The 25,993-nt window shown below is 45.2% G+C and overlaps 1 protein-coding gene and 1 long non-coding RNA gene across 9 annotated transcripts in view; both read left to right on the top strand.

The window, feature by feature from the left end:
• LOC134226876 (multiple epidermal growth factor-like domains protein 10) overlaps window positions 1-25,993 on the top strand; it is a 447,567-nt gene that overhangs the window by 166,436 nt on the left and 255,138 nt on the right. For all 7 annotated transcript variants that reach the window (XM_062707957.1, XM_062707948.1, XM_062707983.1 and 4 more), the window contains one exon: window positions 15,186-15,338. In XM_062707957.1, coding sequence (XP_062563941.1) covers window positions 15,186-15,338 — 153 coding nt within the window. The remainder of the gene's footprint in view (window positions 1-15,185; window positions 15,339-25,993) is intronic.
• Window positions 5,003-5,897, top strand: LOC134211402 (uncharacterized). Of its 2 annotated transcripts, none has more exons than XR_009979022.1 (4): window positions 5,003-5,108; window positions 5,185-5,219; window positions 5,369-5,557; window positions 5,758-5,897. It is a non-coding gene; the product is annotated as an uncharacterized LOC134211402 (long non-coding RNA). The 2 variants fall into 2 exon arrangements; XR_009979015.1 differs by having other exon boundaries at window positions 5,006-5,108; window positions 5,369-5,553.

Raw genomic sequence — 25,993 nt, 5'->3', positions numbered from 1 at the left:
TTCAGGTGCTCTTCGTAGTGCTGCCGCCACCTTTGGATCACCTCACGCTCGTTTGTAAGAAGGTTCCCGTTTATGTCCTTACACATATCAGGCTGTGGCACGTGGCCCTTACGTGAACGGTTCAACTTCTCATAGAACTTTCGTGGGTTATTAGCGCGGTACAGTGGCTCCGTCTCTTCACGGTTTCGATCTTCCTGCTGGCGCTTTTCCTTAGGGAAATCGTTTTTTTTGTTCCGCGCCTGTTTATATCGTGCCTCGTTCGCCCTCGTGCGGTGTTGCAGCAATCCTTCTTATGCTGCATTCTTCTCACTAACTGCTCACATTCGCCGTCATACCAGTCGTTTCACTGATCCGGGGGAATCGTGCCTAGTGCAGCGGTTTCGGTGCTTCCAATGGCGGATCGAATATCTTTTCAGCCATCTTCAAGAGACGCTGTGTCTAGCTGCTCTTCCGTTGGGAGTGTCACTTCCAGCTGCTGCGCGTATCCTTGGGTTAGTCTACCGTCTTGTAGCCGCCCAATGTTAAGCCGCGGCGTCCGACTTCGACGCGTGTTGTACACCGTTGAGAGTTTTGAGCGCAGGCATACTGCAACGAGGCAGTGGTCGGATTCAATATTCGCACTGCGGTAAGTGCGGACGTTCGTGATGTCGGAGAAGAATTTACCGTCGATTAGAACATGGTCGATTCGTTTTTGGTTGTGAATGTTTTACCATTCAAATTAACCCAACGTAGATGTTCAAGGGTCGCTGAATTGTTCGAAAGTTGAGTTCAATTGGTCTATCAGGTCAACTACGCCTAGTATCAAACTGATATTAACCCAGCGTAACAGCGTGCAAGGACTTTAGCTATCAGATTGATTCCAGGCGTAGTTGACTAAGTAGATCAAATGAATACAACAACCGTACAACTGGAGGACCCTAGAACACCTGCGTTGGACTTATTTGAATGCATTCACATGAGCTCTAGGACTTATATGGATACGCTGGGTTGCTATCGGTTTGATATCAGACGTAATTGACCTGGTAGACCAATTGAACTCAACTTCCGGACAATTTGGAGACCTTAGAACATCTGCATTGGATTTTATTTGAAAGGTGAAGTATTTACATGAGCTCTAAGCATATACATGGAAACGCTGGGTTGCTATCGGTATATCAATTGTTCTCTACTTCTGGACAATTTGGAGACCCTAGAACATCTGCGTTTGACTGATTTGGACGGTGAAGCATTCTTAAAAGCTCTAAGGACTTATAAGGACAAGCTGGGTTGCTATAGGTTTGATGTCAGTCGTAGTTGACCTGGTAGATCAAATGATCTCTACTTCTGGGCAATTTAAGAACCTAGAACATTTGCGTTGGACTTATTTGACTGGTTAAGTATTCATAGGGGCTCTATGGACTTATATGGACACGCTGGGTTGCTATCGGTTTGATGCTAGGCGTAGATCAATTGAACTCAATTCCCGGATGATTTAGACACCCTAGAAGATCTGCGTTGAACTTATTTTACTGGTGAAGCATTCGCAAAGGCTCTAGGGACTTGTTGGATTACTGTAGGTTCAAATAAAACTTTCATTTATTTAGAGCAACTTCACCACAATCTTCTTAGGCCTTATGGCCTATAGGCCTTATGGAAGTTTTTGTAACATTTTTTTAAAACTATTTCATTTATTTGGTAGGCTCAGTCGTGTGTGACACTTTGCGGAGCCGCTATTCTTAAGTATAATATTTTTACAATGAGTATCATCTTATCATTAACAGTTAGTAGGGAAAGGGGACGTAGACCATCTTTGTTACATTATTTGCTCAAATCTCATACAATCGAATTATATTGAAGAGCCATGATTATACGGGCTGTTCACGAATCATTAAATCGTCAAATATGACTAGTTCTATATATAATTGCCTAAAATTGTACTTTTGAGCCACCTAGTTTTCAAAATCATAAAAAGGGGGGAGGGTGCGGATGGGGAGGGTTTGCATGTACATGAAAGTTTAAACATTCCCCTTGATTCTAGTGTAAATTCTGAATACCTACCTGGGTACCTGGTTAGCTGCAGCGTCGATACACCTATGCCTGGCGTATTGTAGAGCTCTATAATCATCGATCATTCGCAGGCTAAACATCTGATCCGTCGTTGATCGGCCCTCACGAAAACCTGCCTGGTAGCAGGCCGACGAAGGACTCCTCAAGCGGTCTCAATCTATTAAACAGGATACGCGACAGGACTTTGTACGCCTTGCTACACTGTACCGCTCTCTGTTGGAACGGCTACAAGCCACTAGCATTCGACTCCTTGCAACATTCTTCTCGTTCGTCACTCGCTGGCACTCCTCATCAAACCAACCATTTCGTTGGCGTCGCTGTGCAGTGCATAACACTGCGCTGTTGTAGCCACAGCTTCGTAGATATTCTCCCACAAACTGTTGACGTCGCTAGATCCGGCTCCTATCCGCTCGTCCAGCTTCTGGTTGTACTGTTCAGCAACTCCTTCAACTGACAAGCGTTAGATATCGAAACGCATCGTTCTGTTGTTTCGTGAATTCGTGACGCTGGAAAGTCGTGCCTGAATTTTTGCACAACTACAAGGTAGTGAATAGTGATCCGAGTCGATGTTCGGACCTCTGAAGGACCTAACATCCATAACATCCGAGAAATGTCGTCCGTCGACCAGCACGTGGTCTATCTGTGAGCAAGTGTCTCCATTCGGATGTTGCCAGGTGTGTTTGTGGATATTCTTACGTGCAAAGTAGGTACTGCTTATTGTCATCCCTCTAGCAGCAGCAAAGGTTACAAGTCGCAGACCATTATCATTGGTAGCGGAATGAAGGCTCTCCGTACCAATGACAGGGCAAAAGAAACTTCCGCTTCCGATCTGCGCATTTGCATCCTCGATGACAATCTTTACATCGTGTGTTGGGCACTCTCCGTGGGTCTAATCAAGGCTCTCGTCATCAGGCTTATCGTTCGTTGGGACATAGATGCTGATCAGGCTATAGTTGAAGAATTCGCCCTTCATTATCAACACGCAAATGCGGTCGCTTATCGGCTTCCACCGGATAACACGCTTCACCTGCTTCCCGATCACCATGAAGCCAACTCCTCCTTATGCTCTGTCACCGCCGCTATAGTAGATGTGGTACTTGAATGATGTGTTCGCTATGGGATGCACCGCCCGGAATTCACGTTCTCCAGTTCTGGGCCACCGTATTTCTTGAATTGCTGCCACACTCACGCCGACCTTCTGCAGCTCACAAGCCAGGAGCCCAACACGTGCGGAAATTCTAATTAAAAACCTTTGAAAACCTCCGGGCCCTCTTTAGCCGTGCAGTAAGACGCGCGACTACAAAGCAAGACCATGCTGAGGGTGACTAGTTTCGATTCCCGGTGCCGGTCTAGGCAATTTTCGGATTGGAAATTGTCTCGACTTACCTGGGCATAAAAGTATCATCGTGTTAGCCTCATGATATACGAATGCCAAAATGGTAACTTGGCTTTGAAACCTCGCAGTTATTAACTGTGGAAGTGCTTAATGAACATTAAGCTGCGAGGCGGCTCTGTCCCAGTTTGGAGATGTAACGCCAATAATAAGAAGAAGAAAAACCTCCGAGATGCATGGTTTTTAAAATTAAAAGTTTGTCCTGGGCATTTACGGGTTAACTAAGTCGTTTCCGGCCATATGACGTTTTCAGCCAACCCGTTTTGGCCAAACGTTTAATTAAAAATAATTCGGCCAGATGATTTTCAGCTTAACATATTATTTGGACAAATGGCATTCGGCCAAATGGCTTCCGCCAGATTACTTTTGGCCCCTGCTCGTTTTTAAACAATTTTTCATGGGATTTTAGACGAACTCTTATGGATAATACAAGAACTTCTCGTAGAAATCCAAAGATTTTTTTTTCAAGATTCCGGAAAAAAAAATCCATGCTAATTTTAAACAATTTCTCATAAAAGTTAAAAATGAATCCACGGAAAATCCAAACAATTTCCTGTAGAATTCCGGTAGTATTTTTATTGGAAATACCAATGAATTTCCGTGAAAATTCCAGAGAGTTTCCCCGAAAACCCATAAGAGTTTCTCGCGGATATTCCATAAACAATTGAGAATTTTCCACAAAATAAAAACAAATTATCACTTTAAAGCTCAAATTACCGTCATCCAGTAATTGACGAGAAAAACAGCCACGTGCTCGTACCACCCCCAGTGATAAAACCATCCACCGAGTAGAAAAAGCAGTCTCCAGCTGAATGGGGGAAGTATTTTTGTTTCAAAGCTACATCATACAATAGCGAAGACATAATTATATCCGGTGGATGATTCATTCAAGATTTTTCTACAAGGAAATCAAAATATATCACAGAAAAAAAATCAAAATTCCAATAAATAAATCAATATAAGCAATAAACAATTACAAAATTTTCCACTAAATAAATATTTTTTCCAAAGATTAAAAAATTTACCTAAAAAAACAATCAAATTGATAAAATTTCCTATGATCTTTCAACGCTTTTATCATCTATGGAAAAAATGCTCAGATTTATATTCAATTTGTGCAAAATTTTGTAATTGTTTATTGCTAAATATTGATTTATTTATGGAACTTTTGTATTTTTCCGTGGAACATTTTGATTTCTTTGTGGAAAATTTTTCTTTTATAATTGCAATTTTTGCTTTTAAAGACGCTAATTTATTATTGTTTTGTAGAAAATTCTTAGTTGTTTGTGGAAATTTTATATTTATTTATTTCGCATACCCTGATTTCTTTATTTGTATTTGCATTGGCAGTTTCTTAATTCTGAAACGATTTGACCTGGGAGAAAATGCTCGGTTCCCAAAGGGAACCCGCCCCATAAAAAATTTGACAGCTCCGAAATTTCACGATCATCCGACGAAATCGGGTGCATACCAAATCGTCCTATTTTTACACCGACGACGTCGATTGTCGTAGGATACATAGATTCATTGAACGGTTATAACGTGAGCAATCGGTTGCCTATTTCATCGGTAAAATAATCGATTGATTGTGTACTTATAGTGCTTATTTTGATAGATTCATGAACAGACGAAATCGAATCCCCGTGTTCATAAACATAGAGTGAAAAAAGTAAGTATTTGATATTTAATAAAGTGAGGATGACCTTTTTTCTAACATTTTCGTGACATTTTCCGGAACATCCTAGAAGGAAGGTTCTTCGGTAGTAAGCGATTAATAAAGGTAAGTGATCACTTTTGATTGATATTAACATATGTTTCTGATTCCCAGAGGAATTGAAATGTTAGAATACAAACCATTGCCAAAATCAACAAAAATGCAAATGCTACAAATATGCGATTATGAGTTTTTTTTATATCATAACATTTAAGTGTTCATAGACATGGCCAGCTTCGTGGATGGCCACGTACACAAGGGCTTTTTGCAGTTGAAGAGGACCTGAGGGCGCTCAATGTTCAGGGCGATTGGAAGCGATTGGCCCAGGATCGAGTCCAGTGGAGAAAAATACTTAATTCGGCGTAGGTTCATCGAAGACCTGTAGCCCATCAAGTAACAAGTAAGTAAACATGGTCTCATACAATTTCCGCCGGATTTCAATTCCCTTTTATTTTAAAAAGTTTTGATTTTCCGCGATGAAGAATTCGTGTATCTCGCCACTTTGAAAATACATGAGGATAGGATCTGCGTACCAAATTTCCGAGGCGTGAGACTATTCCAATCCATAAATATCCCCAGATAATACCATAATTTCTGCTTACAGAATCATGAAGTTCCTGCGATGCCACACGATTTGATAAACCAATTAATCCCCTTATTTCGTCGGATTCCATTATTTTCCACATCGATGAATTTATAGATTTAATCTGATTTGCTTAATGATAAAATTAAATAAACCGATTAAACACCATTTTTCGTCCGATTTTATTATTTTCAAAACCGATCAATCCACAGATTTAATATGATCTGCTCCATGATGAAATGTATTAACCCGATTAAATACCCTATTTCATCCTGATATAATTATTTTCCGCACCGATCAATCTATAGACTTAATCTGATTTGCTCCATGAATTAATTTAATAATTCGATTAATCACCCTATTTCGTCTGATTTCAAGTTTCCATACCGATCAATCTATAGATTAAGTCTGGTTTGCTGTATAATAATATTTAAAACCTCGATTAATCACTCAAGTTTGTCTGGTTTCGTCACACATCATTGAAATCGAAATTGACCTATTATTCACTCGATATAGTAGACGTTAGTCTACCGATTTAGTTTGGCGTCGCGTCGGTTGTAACCCCTGTAATAATCCCATAAGGCTCGGTGAAACAATTTATAAATTCGTCGGGAATAAAATAGGTCGATCCTACCGACGAGAACCGATTTAGTATGGGGGAAAATCGGGAGGATTTTTTATGGGGCGCCTTAGCCCCAAGCAGCTGGTTTTGAGCCAACGGCCGCTTCCGGGGTGAGCAAAGATATCTAATTGATAACAAATTCTATTATCCGATTATCGAACATTTTAAGAACAGAACTTATTATCATTTTGGCTGAATTAACAGCCAACATAACATAAATGATACCAGAATTTTGTTCCTGAAACAACGAAATGAAATCAAATAAAGTTATCACTGATACCACGTTGATAAACACATTTTGTTATTCATGTTATTTACTCAAATCACTAATTTAGTTATCATTTAGTTATCAGCCAGCACTGTTTTATCGTCCAAAATAGTTAAATCTTCTTTGCCGACTTCGTTACTTCGAGCGATTGTACGGCGTCGTTTCTAGGCACTCATCCAATTACGCTTCCTTGAGGAGTAGAAGAGAGAGGCACTACGGTTTCTACAATCTTGCATTTACTGAAGACTATTAATAGTCAAATCAAGATGCCATGACTATTTAATGTAAATAACAGTCTGCAGAGAGCAAAGCAGAATAACTTATTAATAACAAATTTTATTATCCAGTTATATTGATAGCTAGAATTGTTATCATTTTGGTTGAATTATCAGTCAACATGACAAAAATTAAAATCGAATTACATAATTTAAAATAGCGAATCGACGATCAATTAGGATAAATACAGCTCATCGTCCTTTCATTTAATACTTTTTTTCAGTTGTGGCCAATTATATAAATTTATAAATACTAGGCAATCTTTTCCGACCTTGCTAAGGTTAGTTTTTCTCAATAATTGTCAATCACATTGTAAATCGGTGGTAGGTTTTGTTCAAACAAAACCACAGCCTTGTATTTCGCAGTGAATCGTTCCATGTTTTCATATGCGTATATAAATTCTGGAGAATCCTCCTTCCAAATGATTTTCTATTCCACATCTCGAAATTTCTATGAGTCGACCATCCCTTAACAATCGACGCATGAAGCTTTGACTGTAGATAACGGTCTCGCCCGGGTTTGTATTTTGCGTTCAATTCTAGGTTCAAAATGTAAATAGTTGAGCATATTGCAGCGTTGCACTGTAGATCGACTTCAGTGCGAGCATGATTGCTTTCTTCACATCACACCAGATTGTTGCAATTTCGTGATTATCCGATATTATCAGTTAAATTTTCCGCTTTTCTATATATAATATATATAATATACACTGCGGATTTCAAGACGAATTATATTACCGTTCGCGAATCACATTGCCTCAAAGCAAATGCAAAGTCATAGACGTTGTCCTGCAAAGTAAGCAGTTAGTCAAGAGTCCCAGGTCAAGAGTATTCACCATTCTTGAATAAGCACATGTTCTTGGATCATTTGTTCCGGGAGTTGCAAAGCCATGTTAAGTACTAATTCAACTACAATGTATGGTTCTCAGTACATACATATTTCATTATTCAATTCAATTCAATTTCAATATTCAATTCCTTTGTTGACAGAGAAATACGCGAGGTGAAGTGGATGAACGCTGTCATCAGAGGAAAAGTAGAATCACTGAAATTTAACACGGCAAGGTATAGCCAATGGAATTGAATATAATTTTAAAAATTACAAACAGAGATTTTTTTGAAAATGATTTATTAGGCGGGATTAGACATTCAATAAACATTAAAATTACTACCATCTCCGGAATCATTTCAAGAAAAAACTTCATTGTTATTAACAATCAAATTAATATATGTATAATGTAGATAATCAAATTTCTAATCTCATGCTATAAATTATTTGTAAATAAATATCATTTTGAAATTTTGAAAATTATTTTGAGAGCTGCATCCCATACCTCGCCGTGATTTTTTTTTTCATGATTCTACTTTTTCTTTTGATGACAGAATTCATTCTTCTCTTAGCGTATGAACACAATATATAGGGGAAAATACCTATTCTTGGCAGTCTAAGACATTCACCAAATTGAATGATAAAAATAATGAATAATTACACTAAAACACAGGTATAGTTCAACTGGTATACATTCGTATGCTCTTCCTTTGATGATTGGTGTTCACTTAATATAATATCTTTTACCACAAACTTAGTAAATTTAATATAAAGTAACAGGTCAACGTTTCTTCTATTGGCATAGCAATTTCTATTATCAGCAATGATTTTGCTCCCTTCAGCAACTACACTGAAATAATTTTAAACCATTAATTCAAATGTTTCACACGTGATTTTTCACTATATGTAACACCTTGATTATTCTCAAGTTTTACACGTTAATGTATGGTGAAGCTTTTCTTCACTTTGGTGATGTTTAGTAAATGAACGTAACGTGGATGGCATGTGATGACTAATGTTTTCAGACTTGATAATTGTATGTGTGTGGAATGAAATGCATATTGAACATAAATGACTGTCATGTGTATTTATTTTAATTTAATTTGTTTTTTTTTATTTAAATGCATTCCAATAGAAAGGAGAACGGATTTAATTTCTAGTTAAACATTATGTGCATGGTTTTTAAGCAATCATTTTATTGGCCAATATTTGCAATATATGTATATAAGAGTGAAACCAGAGCAAACGCAACGGCCTGCCAGAGTACGCGACGTGCCTTAAGATTAATAATTATTATCACTAATAACTATCAAATTGCACTACTGTAGCGTCGCATTGTGCCATCGCGTATTCTGGCCCCATCCTAAGACAACATGTATCGTGTAAATTTTGAAACGCAACGATAGCATTAACATGATTTTTCCTCCCGGAAGGAAGCTCTTTTTTCCCGCAGTATCTGTTAAATTTTGGCGATTTCCTTCATATTCCGTTCGTTAGATAGTCACATCCGATGCAGGATTTTCTCCTTGGCCAAATCTTTCTGTGCGGTCATTTTCATCTTGGCGATGGTAATTTGTGGAATTCTCGATGATGGACAGATGCGGAAAAATGCTTCCGAAAACAAATCAGACAAAATTCCTTTTCCTAAAATAAACTACATTTTTATTCCTTACATTGAGATATATCAAAATGTTTAGTACTTACGATTTGAAGAGACAGGAGCAAAAGTTTTTCGTCTTTGCGAATAATAGCTGTAATTTTTGTTTGACTTGAAGTATGCCGCAACAATGCTAAGCAAAAATAACTGCGGATTTTGTTTGTTTGCCTCCTTGGACAGAACCTATCGATCTTGTTGCGATACTAAAATGCCAAACACGTTCGATTCACGTGGTATCTCCAGTAGTAAAAATCTTTAACAATTCCACGTTAATATGTCGTGGAGTACTTGTGAAAAATTGTTATGTCGGAATGTTTACAAAGTTAATGGAAATTACAGTGAGATTAAGATGTAAGACTTTTGGAAGTTATTCCAACTAAATCAGAATATTGCATTAGACAGTATATAACAATACCTTGTTTGAACATTAGGTTTGATCGTGTAGATTATTTTCAGTGTAGACATGGAAGTAGAAAACTAGTAATGTATTGGTGCCAGATGCTGGTTGTTTATATCCTCTAGTAGTAAAATTCATTCATAATAATCGGCCGCACGCTCATCTCGCTTCACTCAATTTTGGAAGAAATTTTATTAATTATCAAAACTGGCTTAAAACAAAACATGAATTTTAGCCTTGGTATCAATTTTATGTCACGTGGAAAGCAAAAACATTTAAACACATTGTAAAACAAATTTTACCCCTTATACGGCCAACAAAAAACAGACGTGAATGGCAGATAGGGTACCCGTGTACCCAGATATTGACAATTTCATAACTTTTACCATTTTAACCTATTTAAATAATGTTGGCCATTTTGAAGAAGGGAACTTACATTCTTTTCGTCCGCTGCCAAGATTTACATCTTTTGTCTTTTGTAATGCCTTAGAGTCTTCACGCGTAAGCAAAAGTCTATCAACCAGTTTCAAACATACAACTTGCTCTTTACGGTCCTTAATTTTGAAGGTCCTTACATGATATGTTTGTTTCATCAAAATAATCATGGGGGTTGTGTAAAACGACGTAAACTATGTAAAACCAAATCTATACACATAAGATTGAGCTGGAGCCACCTGATTCGTACACTACGTTTCACAGTCGAATAATTGATAATACCCCAAAAGTAGGCAATTATTTATGGTTGAAATGCGCTATGTAGGAGCGGGAATGGTTATGATTTTTTTGATGAGCTTGGAAAGTATTGAAGTTGCAAAAGGAAAACGGTTCTGTCAGCCACATAAGGCTTAAAATACTACGGTGTGGCTATCACTTTTGATATAATTCATGGTCTGAGTAAAAATCTGAATAGAAGCATTTGTATTCTAACACTTTTTTAAAATAAATGCCAACGCCGGATATTTTGTTCGTAGTTTTGCTAAATTAAATCACATGGAATTGTGCGTGGTATTTTTTAAGCGTGTGTTTGATATGCTCACAAACACATTCTCTCGCTCTATTCCGAAGTGCGCTGCTGCCAAAGAAAACGAACAGTCCCAATTTTATTTAGTGAAACATAGAGCAAATATTGGATAAATTTGCTATTTGTGGTGATAATCAAGTGGTAATAAAGTGTAAAAAGTAGTTTACGTACCTAATTTGTCGTATCATACATGATAAAGAGAAGAAACAGGCGATCCAAAAAAGTAAGTAACAGTTTGCTTTTCGTCTGCTGCTTTCTTGAGCGATGCAATAATGGCAAGGATTTCGTAGGTGCAAATTTGTTTCGGTGATTAATTCGTCAAATCTTGCTACTTTTACACAAACAACTTATTCAAATGAAAGCCTAGACTTGAAATTGTGTGATTGAATCAAATTTATGTTCATAAATAGTGTATGTTTGCTGGAAAACGCAAATATTGTTGAAGGTGCCAACAAATGTCGCACCCTGCCAAAGCCGTATTCTACCCTATCATTAGTAACCGGGAAAATCATCGACTGCTTAGACGAAAATTTCAATTCAGTGTTTGGAAACAGTTCTTGTCACACTTTTCATAGCATCCGCCATTATGGTGAGAATGGAAAGCTGGATTAATCTCAATCCTAATCTGTATGGTAAATCTGATTAAGAAAAGATTCGCAGTTTGTACTTGGTAGAGTTTTACCTCGTGTTGAACATATTGGGATGACCATTCACCATAAAAATATCCCTAGGGAAGTTGTTCCCACAAGTTAGTTGGATTGAAAAAATAGAATGCTTAGCACGATATCTGAACGACGCGAAATTTTAAAGAAAATGGCAAATTTGTATTGATAATAAAATTTGTTATTATTCAGTTATCAGTTAATCATATGACTGATAACTAAACATCAAAATGATAATAAGGATAACTTTGTGTGTTAAAAGTTTGATATCATTTCAGTTTTCTGCCTTTGCTCGGGTAAGCCATGTCAAATAATAGCCGCATCATACGATAGCGTCGTCGTCGATTACGTTAGCGATAGACTCGACAGGAGCGTGGCAGGACTGGCAGGAGCGTGGCAGGGCTGGCAGGAGCCCGTTGTACACCACGAGGCTCAGGACGGGCCGAACGAATCGGTGTTCGGGACGTGGAGTCGCTTTGGCTGGCGGTTGACAGTGAAGCGGAGGATCTGGCGAAATCCGAACAGTAGATAACAACGGATGTCGATGTTGAGGCTTAGGTCGGCGGTTGATGGTGTAGCTTGGTAAATCAGATGAACCGACTGTGCAAATCTGTCGACGGATGCGTGATGGAAAGAGCATGGCCGATGACCGACCGAAATCCTAGGCGTTTGGGGTGCTCGCGAACGAGCGTGACCACGACTAACTGGAGCCGGGGCCGATGATTTTGTTCGGCGGGGCTTGGCTTGCCTGTACTTTTCCGCTGGACGGAATTTCGGGGCCGACTTAACTAGGCTGGTGGTGGTCGTAGAACTACTCAGAGTTTGACACACGCGTTGGAACAAACGGGAGATGAAAGCTCATGGACAATCGACCCGCAATATTGGCGCTTACACATTATAGTCTACACATCGTGATCGTCGTACACTAACTGTCTCTCGTTCGGTTTGACGAGCTCCCGCCATCCCGAAATCTTGGGCACTCATTATTTTCGTCCCCTTCACCGTTTTAGTATTTCCGCCCCAACGAATCAGTCGCATTCACACTGGCTCCCATGATCTGCGTTGCGTTTGGAGCGTTAGTTGTGCAGCCGCCCACCACATTTGAATCGGACGTTATCTAGCTGAACAATAAATAATCCTACCATCCCACATCGTAATGGCAATCAATGTTACCGTACGTAACAATTCTTTATGGATACAAAAATTCAAATATTGTCTTCCAAACTTCCAAACGTACAAAATTACCCTCGGATCGCATTCAAACCCAATTCTATATAAAAAATCTACATGCTGCAGTATCCTAACGGAACTATCAAATCTGTATATTTGTCTCTAGTTCTTTCATGAACATGTACGTCTAAGTTTGGAAGATGATACTAACATTTCCATACCATTGAAATTATTTAGTGATATAGATAAAAAAAAACCTTAAAAACGTTGGACAAGCCTGCTCTAGAAAAGGCTAACCAAATTTTCTCTGGCGCGCGCTGTATGGGGAAATTTTCAAAACTTAATAGCTTCGATATATTTCCCATGTGATCTGCAAGCATGTCACAAAATGTATTTATAATCTCCATCTTCAGTTTCCCACAATTGGATTCTCATTTGATCCCCGAATGGGCCCTGGAAGAATTGAATCTCAAGATGCCCCCTTTAAACAGATATAGAGCTGCCTCCCATAGAATGGTGCGCGTATAATTTGAATATTTGATGATATCGCTTTCCCCCCGTGCACAACCGAATTCGATTGCCACTTACCAGGTTTACCTTCCTTTAACTCCCAGCATACAAGCTCCGTAGCACGCAATTGGGTGGGAGAAATTGGATCGAAACTCAGAATTGATACGGTAGGATGAAGAGAGAACTGATAAAATGTTAATTCTTATTTATTGATAAAATTAAGCCCACAACGAACATAAATTCCATATATTTATTTTGTTTTGCCTAATACTTTAGAGAAATGTAATACATATGAGTTTTCAGTACAACTTCGTGGACAAAGGCGTTGAATTCATTCCAATAACGATTAGTTGATTATTTCAGTCAATTATTTTTGTTTCATAAAAAAGTTGTGCTCATTTTTTGATATATTTGATTACCCTTTGAAATAAGTGCAAGATCATGTTTCAGTGTCGTAGCCCGAACGAGTTGGCCGTCATCGATCTAATCTGATACGAACTCGAAAAACCAAGAACATATATCAATAGAAAATACATGTAATAACAATAATTTTCGGATAACTTCTAAATCAAATGTTATCCAATACCACGGAGAAAAGATGAATGAACGCATCGCTGGACCTTATGACGCGCGTTTTGTACAATCTTCTTCTATCTGTCTATATCCAAAGCCGTGCATGGCAGGTGATCCTACAAAATATCTCATCATCATCAGTATCTAATGCTTAGTAAAAACAGCGTTTGTTGAAAACTGGTTCGATGAATTTCACGACGATGATGACGAGTAAATATTTTCGCATGGGGAACGTTTTATAAATATTTAACAGTTAAGAAGAAGGAAAAGGGATCGGGGTACTGTAATTATTTTGAATTGTTTCAATTTTGGGTTATTCCGTTTTGGAAGTAATAGTCGTTGTGCTGAATTGTTGAAGCCTTACAGTAATTTTTCCTCAGCTGGATATTAAGTTTCCGTCACATGTATTGCCGTGAATCATTGAGAGTTTTTCTACTATCCTTCGGAAGAGTCTAATCATCTTACTTTGTGGGCGTAATGTAGGCGAGTAGATGCTCAAGCATTCAATTGCTAATGGTGCTGTTGTGTTGTGATCAAGATGTTTTGTTGAGGAAGGTGGCTACAATAGTCAAAGTAGCCTAATAGTTTGAGGACAAGCAAATCTAAACAAAAGATTTGACATTTGAGGTACCGATCACACTCTTTATATGCAATCAGGGTTACTATGTGGTTATTATGGTTGAAACATATTGTTCACAATAGCTGTATTAAACAACAACAATGACTCTTCTTCTTCTTCTTATTGGCATTACATCCCCACACTGGGACAGAGCCGCCTCGCAGCTTAGTGTTCATTAAGCACTTCCACAGTTATTAACTGCGAGGTTTCTAAGCCAGGTTACCATTTTTGCATTCGTATATCATGAGGCTAACACGATGATACTTTTATGCCCAGGGAAGTCGAGACAATTTCCAATCTGAAAATTGCCTAGACCGACACCGGGAATCGAACCCAGCCACCCTCAGCATGGTCTTGCTTTGTAGCCGCGCGTCTTACCGCACGGCTAAGGAGGGCCCCTAACAACAATGACAACAGCCTCTAAATGATTTTTTTATTGTCGCGAGACAATATGATGCAAAAATATAAGATTCCTCATGTGGCTCCAAATCAAGTGACCAACATATTTAGAGTATTAAAGCTCATGTTCAATACTTAAATCGCCATTAGCTTCTAGTACTTATGCTTCTACTCGAGACTATGAAGTTTGCATATATGTTAAGTCTTAGAAAGTGAGGAATGGAAAATCAATCAGGATTACTTTTAGTGTTAATTGATTATGTTGTTGCATTATTCAATTGTATCATATTTCTTTACGGTCAAGGATGGCAGTTTATTTCAACTAGATTCTACCAAACGTTCCTAGTGAATAATGAAACGATAATACATTTAGCCCCGTTGCTTGCATATTTAATTACAATCGAATCAACCTAATTTTGCTGTTTTTTCCCTTCTTTCTTCCCGCAGATCCTGCAGGCCGAGGCACACTTATGTTTGGTGATAAATGCGAAAGCACCACTGACTGTGGCTTCGCCGGGTCCGTTTGCGACTCCGGCACGCGCACATGCCAGTGTACTTCCGATTTACCAGCAACGAACCACCTCGACAAGTGCGGCAAAAGTAAGTACACCTTCCTAAAAGCGGAACGGGGCTCATGAGGTCGTTCACAGATTACGGAACGCAAAAAAGGATAATTGAATTTCCTTTTCGTGGCGCATAATTTATAAGCACTTAACGGTGTTTCGTAGCTTGTGAACGATCACTTTCGGTATCACCAATTTACTGTTGAAATCAACATTTAGGAAAGAAATGGGGTCTTCAGTAAGCCTTGCGAGTAAAGGCGTAAGATTGCCAATCCGAAGATGGTGAATTCCATTCTCGGTCCGGTATTGGATTTTGATGCAGAAGAAGAATACTTTGTTTTCGATACGAATGCACACAAGTTTTAAAAATGAGCTCGTCACGAGAAAAATATAGACTTATGTAGCTAATAAGTAATTCACTTTTCATCCGATTGAATTTTTTTTCCTACCAATCGATTGATTTTTTTTTCGAAATAATCAATTTTTTATCTATCGTCGATTTGGATGGCTCATTTGCCATGAACCGTTACGGTGCCTAAGGCATGTTTTTAAAACAAATTAAAATGAAATAAAAATATCGGTCTCTTTGGAAGCTGTACCGCAAAGATTGCAGCATGATGAACAAAATGCCAGTTGTATATAAAAGGTGCAAATTTTGATCCTAGAAAAAATAATAAAATTTATGACTTTGAATGATAACAAATATGCGCTTTAAAATAGACCTTTAGCAGTGTTGGGACTTATTTTTACCTACATAAAAACTTTTTATTGCTTTTTGCAAACGCTTGGATGTTAACGACTCCGTCTTTATCTACTTGTTTTATCCACTCTAGAAGTGTTTCCTTTCTCCGCTATAATCAATAGGGCCTCGTAGATGCCTTTTTGGGATTCCTTCAAATTTATTACTGTGAACTAGAGCAGTTTGGGAGGGATCTAGTACTATTGAAGTTAAGTAGAAAGCATTGAAATAAACAAACTAAAAGAGAGAATTTTCAATACGTAATATTTTATCAACTATCGACTTGTGTGAATTCTCTCTATAAAAACGAATGCTGCGGATCAGTAGTTTGGTATCACAACGATGACAACGGCGGGATGATGAAACATAAGTTTCAGTTCGGCATTCAGGGTTAATGGCTCGTGGAGCTGTTGTCATCCATGACATTAGGACTAAAAGTTGGTCTGCGGTGTCATTATGAACAGAACGAGTAGAAGAAAATGAACCAAAATACAACCGCAATATAAACGAAGAAGTAAAATCACTCGTAAAATCTTTTATATTACTTTCATGAGCGGATAAATAGTAGCGGATATTGTGTTTAAGATATATTAAACAAGGTAAGACAACTTGTGCCATGCCAGGTCTCTCAGAAAATCCAACACATCTTATCTCTGAGAAAGATTTCAAAGGAATTTATCTAACACAATATTTTGGATTAGATTTCTACTGACTCTAGACTTGACTGACTGATCTGGACTGACTTGGACTGACTGGACTGGACTTGGACTGACTTGGATCCGGATCTGATTGGACTGGACTGGATCTGGACTGACTGGATCTGGACTGGACCGATCCTGGACCGACCTGGACTGACCTGGACTGACTGGACGGACTGACTGACTGACCTGGGAACCTAAACCGGATCTGGACCGACTGGACCTGGACTGACCTGACTGAACTCGACTGACCTGGACTGGACTGACTGATCGACTGACTGGACTGGACCGACTGGATCTGACCTTGGACTGACCTGGACTGATCTGACCGACTGTGGACTGACCTGACCGATCTGGACCGATCTGGACTGACTCTGGACTGGATCTGGACTGACCTGGACTGACCTGGACTTGATCTGACCTGGACTGGATCTGGACTGACCTGGACTGATCTGGACTGACCTGGATCTGGATCTGACTGACCTGGACTGGACTTGACCGGATCTGGACTGGACTGTCGACCTGGACGATCTGGACTGGACCTGGACTGGACTGACCGACCTGACCGATCTGGACTGACTTGGACCGACCGATCTGGACCTGACCTGGACTGGATCTGGACCTGACTCTGACCTGGACTGGACTGATCTTGACTGACCTGGACCTGACCTGGACTGGACCGACTGGATCTGAACTGGACCTGAAACTGACCTGACTGACTTGACTGACTGGACTGACCTGGACCGACCTGGGACTGACTCAACTGGATCTGGACCGACCTGACTGACCTGGACTGACCGACTGGACTGACCTGGATCTGACTGGATCTGGACTCGACCTGGACCGACCTGGACTGGACTGACCTGACCGGACTCTGGACTGGATCTGGGATCAACGACCGGGAACCGACCTGGACCTGACTCTAGACTGGATCGACTGGACCGACCTGACCGACTTGACTGATCTGGACTGGATCTGACTGACCTGATCTGAACCGACTGACCGACCTGACCTGGATCTGGACCTGGACTTGACCTGACTGGATCTGGACTGACCGACCTGACCTGGACTGACCGACTCTGACCTGGACTTGGACCTGAACCGACCGACCTGGACTGGATCTGGACTGACCTGGACTGACTCTGACCGATCTGGACTGGACCTGACTGACCTGGACCGACCTGACCGGACTGACTGACCTGGACTGGACCTGACTGGATCTGGATCGACCTGACTGACCTGGACTGGATCTGGACTGGATCTGGACTGACCTGACTCGACCGACCTGGACTGACCGGGATCTGACTGACCTGACTCCTGACTGACCTGGACTGACCTGACTGATCTGGACTGACCTGACTGACCTGGACTGACTGGATTGACTGGACCTGGACTCGATCTGGACTGACTGGATCTGACCGACTGACTGGACTGACTGACTGACCTGGACTGACCTGACCGGACTGACTGGACTGGACTGACTGACCTGACCTGGACTGGACTTTACTGACTGGACCTGGATCTGGACTGACCGACCTGGACCTGGACTGGATCTGACTGACCTGACCGGATCTGGACTGATCTGGACTGACCTGACTGACGGACTGACTGGATCTGGACTGACCTGGATCTGGACTGACTGACCGGACTGGATCTGGACTGACCTGGACTGGATCTGGACTGGATCTGGACTGACCTGGACTGACCTGACTGACCTGGACTGACCTGACTGGACTGACTGGATCTGGACTGACCTGGACCGACCTGACTGATCTGGACTGACCTGGACTGACCTGGACTGGACCTGGATCGGACTGACCTGGACTGGACCTGACTGGATCTGGACTGACCTGGACTGACCTGGATCGATCTGGACCGACCTGACTGGACTGGACTGGATCTGGACTGGATCTGGACTGGATCCTGACCGACCTCCGACTGACTTGGACTGACTCTGGACTGACCTTGGACTGGATCTGGACCGACCTTGGACTGGATCTGGACTGGACTTGGACTGACCTGGACTGACCTGGACTGGATCTGGACCTGACTGATCTGGACCGACCTGGACTGATCTGGACTGGATCTGGACTGACCTGGACTGACTTGGACCGACCTGACTGACCTGGACTGACCTGGACTGACCTGGACCGGGACCTGACTGACCTGACTGGATCTGACCGACTTGGACTGATCTGGACCGACCTGGATCTGGACCTGGACTGACCTGACTGACCTGGGACTGGATCTGGACTGAACCTGACTGGATCAATCTGACCTGGACTGACCGACTGGACTGACCGACCTGATCTGGACTGACCGACCTGGACTGACCTTGACCGACCTGGACTGACCTGGACTGGACTCTGGACCGACTCTGGACTGACCTGGACTGGATCTGGACTGACCTGGACTGGATCTGGATCTGGACTGACCTGACCGATCTGACCTGGACCTGGACTGATCTGGACTGGATCTGGACTGGATCTGGACTGGACCTGGACCGACCTGGACTGACCTGGACTGGATCTGGACTGACCTGGACTGAACCTGGACTTCGATCTGGACCGATCTGGATCTGACCTGACCTGGACTGACCTGGACTCGACCTGGATCTGGACTTGACTGATCTGGACTGACCTGGACTGACTTGGACTGACCTGACTGGACTGGATCTGGACTGGATCTGACTGACCTGGACTGGATCTGGACTGACTGGATCTGGACTGACCTGACTGACCTGGACTGGACCTGGACTGACCTGACCGACCTGGACTGACCTGGACTGGATCTGACTGACCTGGACTGACCTGACTGGACCTGGACTGACCTGGACTGGACCTGACTGGATCTGGACTGGATCTGACCGACCTGGACCGATCTGGACTGACTGGACTGGATCTGGACTGACCTGGACTGGATCTGGACTGACTCCTGGACTGACCTGGACTGGATCTGGACTGACCTGGACTGGACTCTGGACTGACCTGGACTGACCTGGACTGACCTGGACCTGATCTGACCTGGACTGACCTGGACTGACTTGGACTGGACCTGGACTGACCTGGACTGGACTGGACTGACCTGGACTGACCTGGACTGGACCTGGACCGATCTGGACTGGATCTGACCTGGACTGACTGGATCTGGACCGACCTGACTGACCTGGACTGGACCTGGACTGACCTGACTCGACCTGGACCGATCGGACTGGATCTGGACTGACCTGGACTGGACCTGGACTGGATCTGGACTGGACCTGGACTGGACCTGGACCGACCTGGACTGGACCTGACTGACCTGACCGACCTGGACTGGATCTGGACTGACCTGGACTGGATCTGGACTGGATCTGGACTGGATCTGGACTGACCTGGACTGACCTGGACTGACTCTGGACTGACCTGGACTGGACCTGACTGACCTGGACCGATCTGGACCGACCTGGACTGGATCTGACCGGGACTTGGACTGACCGACTGGACTGGACCGGGACTGACTGACCTGACCGGATCTGGATCTGGACTGACCTGGACCGATCTGGACTGACCTGGACTGGATCTGACTGACCTGGACTGGACCTGGACTGACCTGACTGGATCTGACTGGATCTGACCTGGACTGACCTGGACTGGACCTGGACTGACCTGACTGGACCTGACCGACCTGGACTGACCTGGACTGGACCTGGACTGGATCTGGACTGGACCTGGACTGACCTGGACTGACCGATCTGGACTGGATCTGGACTGGATCTGGACTGGATCTGGACTGACCTGGACTGGACCTGGACTGGACCTGGACTGACTGGACTGAACCTGACTGATCTGACTGGATGGACTGGATCTGGACTCGACCTGGATCTGACGACCTGACTGGACCTGGACTGACTGACTGACCTGGACTGGACCTGGACTGACTGACTGACCTGGATCTGGATCTGACTGGACCTGGACTGACCTGGACCGAATCTGGACTGGACCTGACCGACCTGGACTGACCTGGACTGACTTGGACTGACCTGACCGGACTGGACTGGACCTGGACTGACCTGGACTGGACTGGACTGGATCTGGACTGGACCTGACTGACCTGACTGACCTGGACTGACCTGACTGACTGGACCGACCTGGACTGGATCTGGACTGACCTGGACTGGACTGACCGACCTGACTGACCTGGACTGGAACCTGACTGACCTGGACTGACCTGACTCTGGACCGATCTGGACTGGATCTGACCGACTGACTGGACCGACTCTGGACTGACCTTGGACTGGATCTGGACTGACTTGACTGACCTGACCTGGACTGATCTGGACTGACCTGGACTGGATCTGGACCGACCTGGACTGGACCTGGACTGATCTGGACTGGATCTGGACTGACTCCGACCGACTGGATCTGGACTGACCTGGACTGACCTGGACTGGATCTGACCTGGACTGACCTGACCGACCTGGACTGACCTGGACTGACCTGGACTGGATCTTGACTGATCTGGACTGACTGGACTGACCTGGACTGACCTGACCGACCTGGACCGACCTGGACTTGGACTGGATCTGGACTGACCTGGACTGACCTGGACTGACCTGACTGACCTGGACTGGACCTGGACTGACCTGGACTGGATCTGGGACTGACTGGACTGACCTGACTGACCTGACTGGACCTGGACTGACCTGGACTGACCTGGACTGACCTGACTGGACCTGGACTGACCTGGACCGACCTGGACTGACCTGGACTGACCTGACTGACTCTGGACCTTGACCTGACCTGGACTGGACTGACCGACTCTGACTGACCTGGACTGGATCTGGACTGACCTGGACTGGACCTGGACCGACCTGGACTGGACCTGGACTGACCTGGACTGACCTGGACTGGATCTGGACTGACCTGACTGGACCTGACCTGACCTGGACTGGACTGGACCTGACCGACTGATCTGGACTGGATCTGGGACCGACCTGGACTGACCTGGACTGGACCTGGACTGGACCTGGACTGACCTGGACTGACCTTGGACTGACCTGGACTGGATCTGGACTGGATCTGACCGACCTGACTGACCTGGACTGACCTGGACTGGATCTGGACTGGATCTGGACTGGATCTGGACTGACCTGACTGACCTGACTCGATCTGGACTGACTGACTGGATCTGGACTGGATCTGGACCGACCTGGACTGACTGGACTGGATCTTGGACTGGATCTGGACCTGACTGGATCTGATCTGACCTGACTGGACTGGACTGGACTGACCTGGACTGACCTGGACTGGACCTGGACTGGATCTGACTGATCTGGACTGGACCTGGACCGACCTGGACTGACCTGGACTGGACCTGATCTGGACTGACCTGGACTGACCTGGACTGATCTGGACCGACCTGGACTGACCTGACCGATCTGGACTGGACCTGACCGATCTGGACTGAACCCTGACTGGACTGGACTGACCTGACTGACCGACCTGACTGACCTGGACTGGATCTGGACTGACCTGGACCGACCTGGACTGACTCTGACCGACCTGGACTGGACCTGGACCGACCTTGACTGACCTGACTGGATCTGGACTGGATCTGGACTGACTTGGACTGACCGGGACCGACCTGGATCTGACTCTGGACTGGATCTGACTGGATCTGGACTGACCTGGACTGACCTGGACTGACCTGGACTGGATCTGACTGACCTGACTGACCTGGACTGGACCTGGACCGATCTGGACCGACTGACCGACCTGACTGACCTGACTGACCTGGACTGACCTGACCGACCTGGACTGGACCTGGACTGACCTGGACCGGACCTGGACTGACTGGACCGATCCGATCTTGACCTGACCCGACTGACCTGGATCTGACCTGACTGGACTGGATCTGACCTGACCGACTTGGACTGGATCTGACTGGACCTGGACTGATCTGGACTGACCTGGGACTCGACCTGGACTGACCTGACTGACCTTGACTGACCTGACCGACCTGGACTGACCTGGATCGACCTGGACTGACCTGGACTGACCTGGACTGGACCTGGACTGGACCTGGACCGGACCTGGACTGACTCTGACTGGATCTGGACTGACCTGGACTGACCTGGACCGACCTGGACCGACCTGACTGACCTGGACTGGACCTGACCGACCTGACCGGACCTGGACTGACCTGGACCGACCTTGGACCGATCTGGACTGGACCTTGACTGACCTGACTGACCTGGACTGGATCGACCTGGACTGGATCTGGACTGGACTGGACTGGATCTGGATCTGATCTGGACCTGGATCTGACTGACCTGGACTGGATCTGGACTGGACTGATCTTGACTGACCTGGACCTGATCTGGATCTGACCTGGACTGGATCTGGACTGACCTGACTGGACTTGACCTGGATCTGGACTGGACCTGGACTGACCTGGACTGGATCTGGACTGGATCTGGACTTGACCTGACTGACTGACCTGGACTGACCTGACTGGACTGGATCTGGACTGACCTGGACTGGATCTGGACTGGACCTGGACTGACCTGGATCTGACTGATCGACCTGACTGGACTGACTTGGACTGACCTGGACTGGACCTGGACTGACCTGGACTGGATCTTGGACTGACCTGGACTGACCTGGACTGACCTGGACTGATCTGACCGACCTGGACTGACCTGGACTGATCTGACTGGATCTGGACTGGACCTGGACTGACCTGGACTGGACCTGGACTGATCTGACCTGACTGACCTGGACTGACCTGGACCGATCTGACTGACCTGACCGATCTGGACTGGACCTGGATCGGACCGATCTGACCGACTCTGACCGACTTGGACTGACTCGACTGACCTGGACTGGACTGGACTGACTTGGACTGACTTGACCGACCTGACTGACCTGACTGGACTCCTTGACGGATCTGGACTGACTGGGACTGGACCTGGACTGGACCTGACCTGGATCGACTGACCAACGGATTGACCGGGACTGACCTGACTGATCTGGATCGACTGGACTGGACCTGACTTGGACCTGGATCTGGACTGACCTGACCTGGACTGACCTGACTGACCTGGACTTGGACCTGGACTGACCTTGGACCTGGACCTGGACCTGGACTGACCTGACTGGATCTGATCGACCTGGACTGACCTGACCGACTGGACTGACCTGGACTGACTGGACTGGATCTGGACCGACCTTGGACTGGATCTGGACCGACCTGACTGGATCTGGACCGACTTGGACTGGACCTGACTGGATCTGGACTGGATCTGGACTGACCTTGACTGACCTGGACTGGACCTGACTGGACTGACTGACTGGACTGGACTGACCTGACCTGGACTGGACTGGATCTGGACTGACCTGGACTGGATCTGGACTGACCTGGACTGACCTGGACTGACCTGGACTGACCGGGACCTGGACTGGACTCTGGACTGGACTCTGGACTGACTCTGGACTGACCTGGACTGACCCGACTGGATCTGGACTGGACCTGGATCGACCTGACCGGGACTGGACTGGACTGGACTGACTCTGACCGACCTGGACTGACCTGGACTGACCTGGACTGACCTGACTGGACTCCGACCTGGACCTGGACTGGACTGGATCTGACCTGGACTGGATCTGACCGACTGGACTGGATCTGGACTGACTCTGGACTGACCTGGACTGGATCTGGACTGACTGACTGGACCTGGATCAATCTGGACTGGACCTGGACTGACCTGACTGACCTGGACTGACCTGGACTGGATCTGACCGATCTGGACTGACCTGACTGGACCTGGACTGGATCTGGACCGACCTGGATCGATCTGACCGACTTGGAATTGGATCTTGACTGGACCGATCTGGATCTGACCTGACCTGACCGACTGACCTGGATCTGGACCGATCTGGACTGACCTGACCTGACCTGGACTCGACCTGGACTGGAACTCTGACTGACCTGACTGACTGACCTGACCTGGACTGGATCTGACCGACTGACTGGATCTGACCGACTCACTTGACTTGACTGGATCTGACTGGACCTGGACTGACCTGGACTGATCTTGGATCTGATCTGACTGACCTGACTGACTTGACTGACTTGGACTGACTCTGACTGGACTGGACCTGATCTGGACTGACTTGACCTGACTGGACCGACCTGGACTGGATCTGGACTGACCTGACTGGATCTGACTGATCTGGACTGATCTGGACTGACCTGGACCGGACCTGGACTGGACCTGGACTGGACCTGGACTGGATCTGGACTGACCTGGACTGGACCTGGACTGACCTGACTGACCTGGACTGACCTGGACTGACCTGACCGATCTGGACTGGACCTGGACTGACTGACCTGGACTGACTTGGACTGGACCTGGACTGGATCTGGACTGGATCTTGGACTGACCTGGACTGACCTGGACTGGACCTGGATCTGGATCTGGACTGACCTGACTGACCTGACTGATCTGGATCTGGATCTGACCTGGATCTGGACCGACTGACTGATCTGACTGGACCTGGACTGACCTGGACTGGACCTGGACTGACCTGGACTGGATCTGGACCGATCTGACTGACTGGATCTGACTGACCTGACCGACCTGGACTGACCTGGACTGACCTGGACTGGATCTGACTGGACCTGGACTGACCTGACTGGACCGACCTTGGACTGGATCTGGACTGACCTGGACTGACCTGGACTGATCTGGACTGGACTTGACCGACTGACTGACCTGGACTGACCTGGACTGACTCTTGGACTGGACCTGGACTGACCTGGACTGGACCTGGACTGATCTGGACTGACCTGACCTGACCTGGACTGACCTGACTGACCTGGACCGATCTGGACCGACCTGGACTGGACTGACTGACCTGGACCTGACTGGACTGGATCTGGACTGACCTGACTGGATCTGGACTGACTTGGACTGGACTGACTGACCTGGACTGGATCTGGACCGACCTGGACTGGACCTGGACTTGACCTGGATCTTGATCTGGACTGACCTGGACTGGACGGACTGGACTGAACCTGGGACTGACCTGGACTGACCTGGACTGACCTTGACTGACCTGGACTGATCTGACTGGACCTGACTGGACCTGGACTGGATCTGGACTGACTCTGACTGGACCTGGACTGGACTCTGACTGAATTGACTGGATCTGGACTGACCTGGACTGACCTGACTGACCTGGACTGGATCTGGACTGACCTGGACTGACC

This window comes from Armigeres subalbatus, chromosome 1, assembly GCF_024139115.2.
Source record: "Armigeres subalbatus isolate Guangzhou_Male chromosome 1, GZ_Asu_2, whole genome shotgun sequence".
Lineage (NCBI taxonomy): Eukaryota > Metazoa > Arthropoda > Insecta > Diptera > Culicidae > Armigeres > Armigeres subalbatus.
This window is presented reverse-complemented; position numbering and strand designations above follow the sequence as displayed.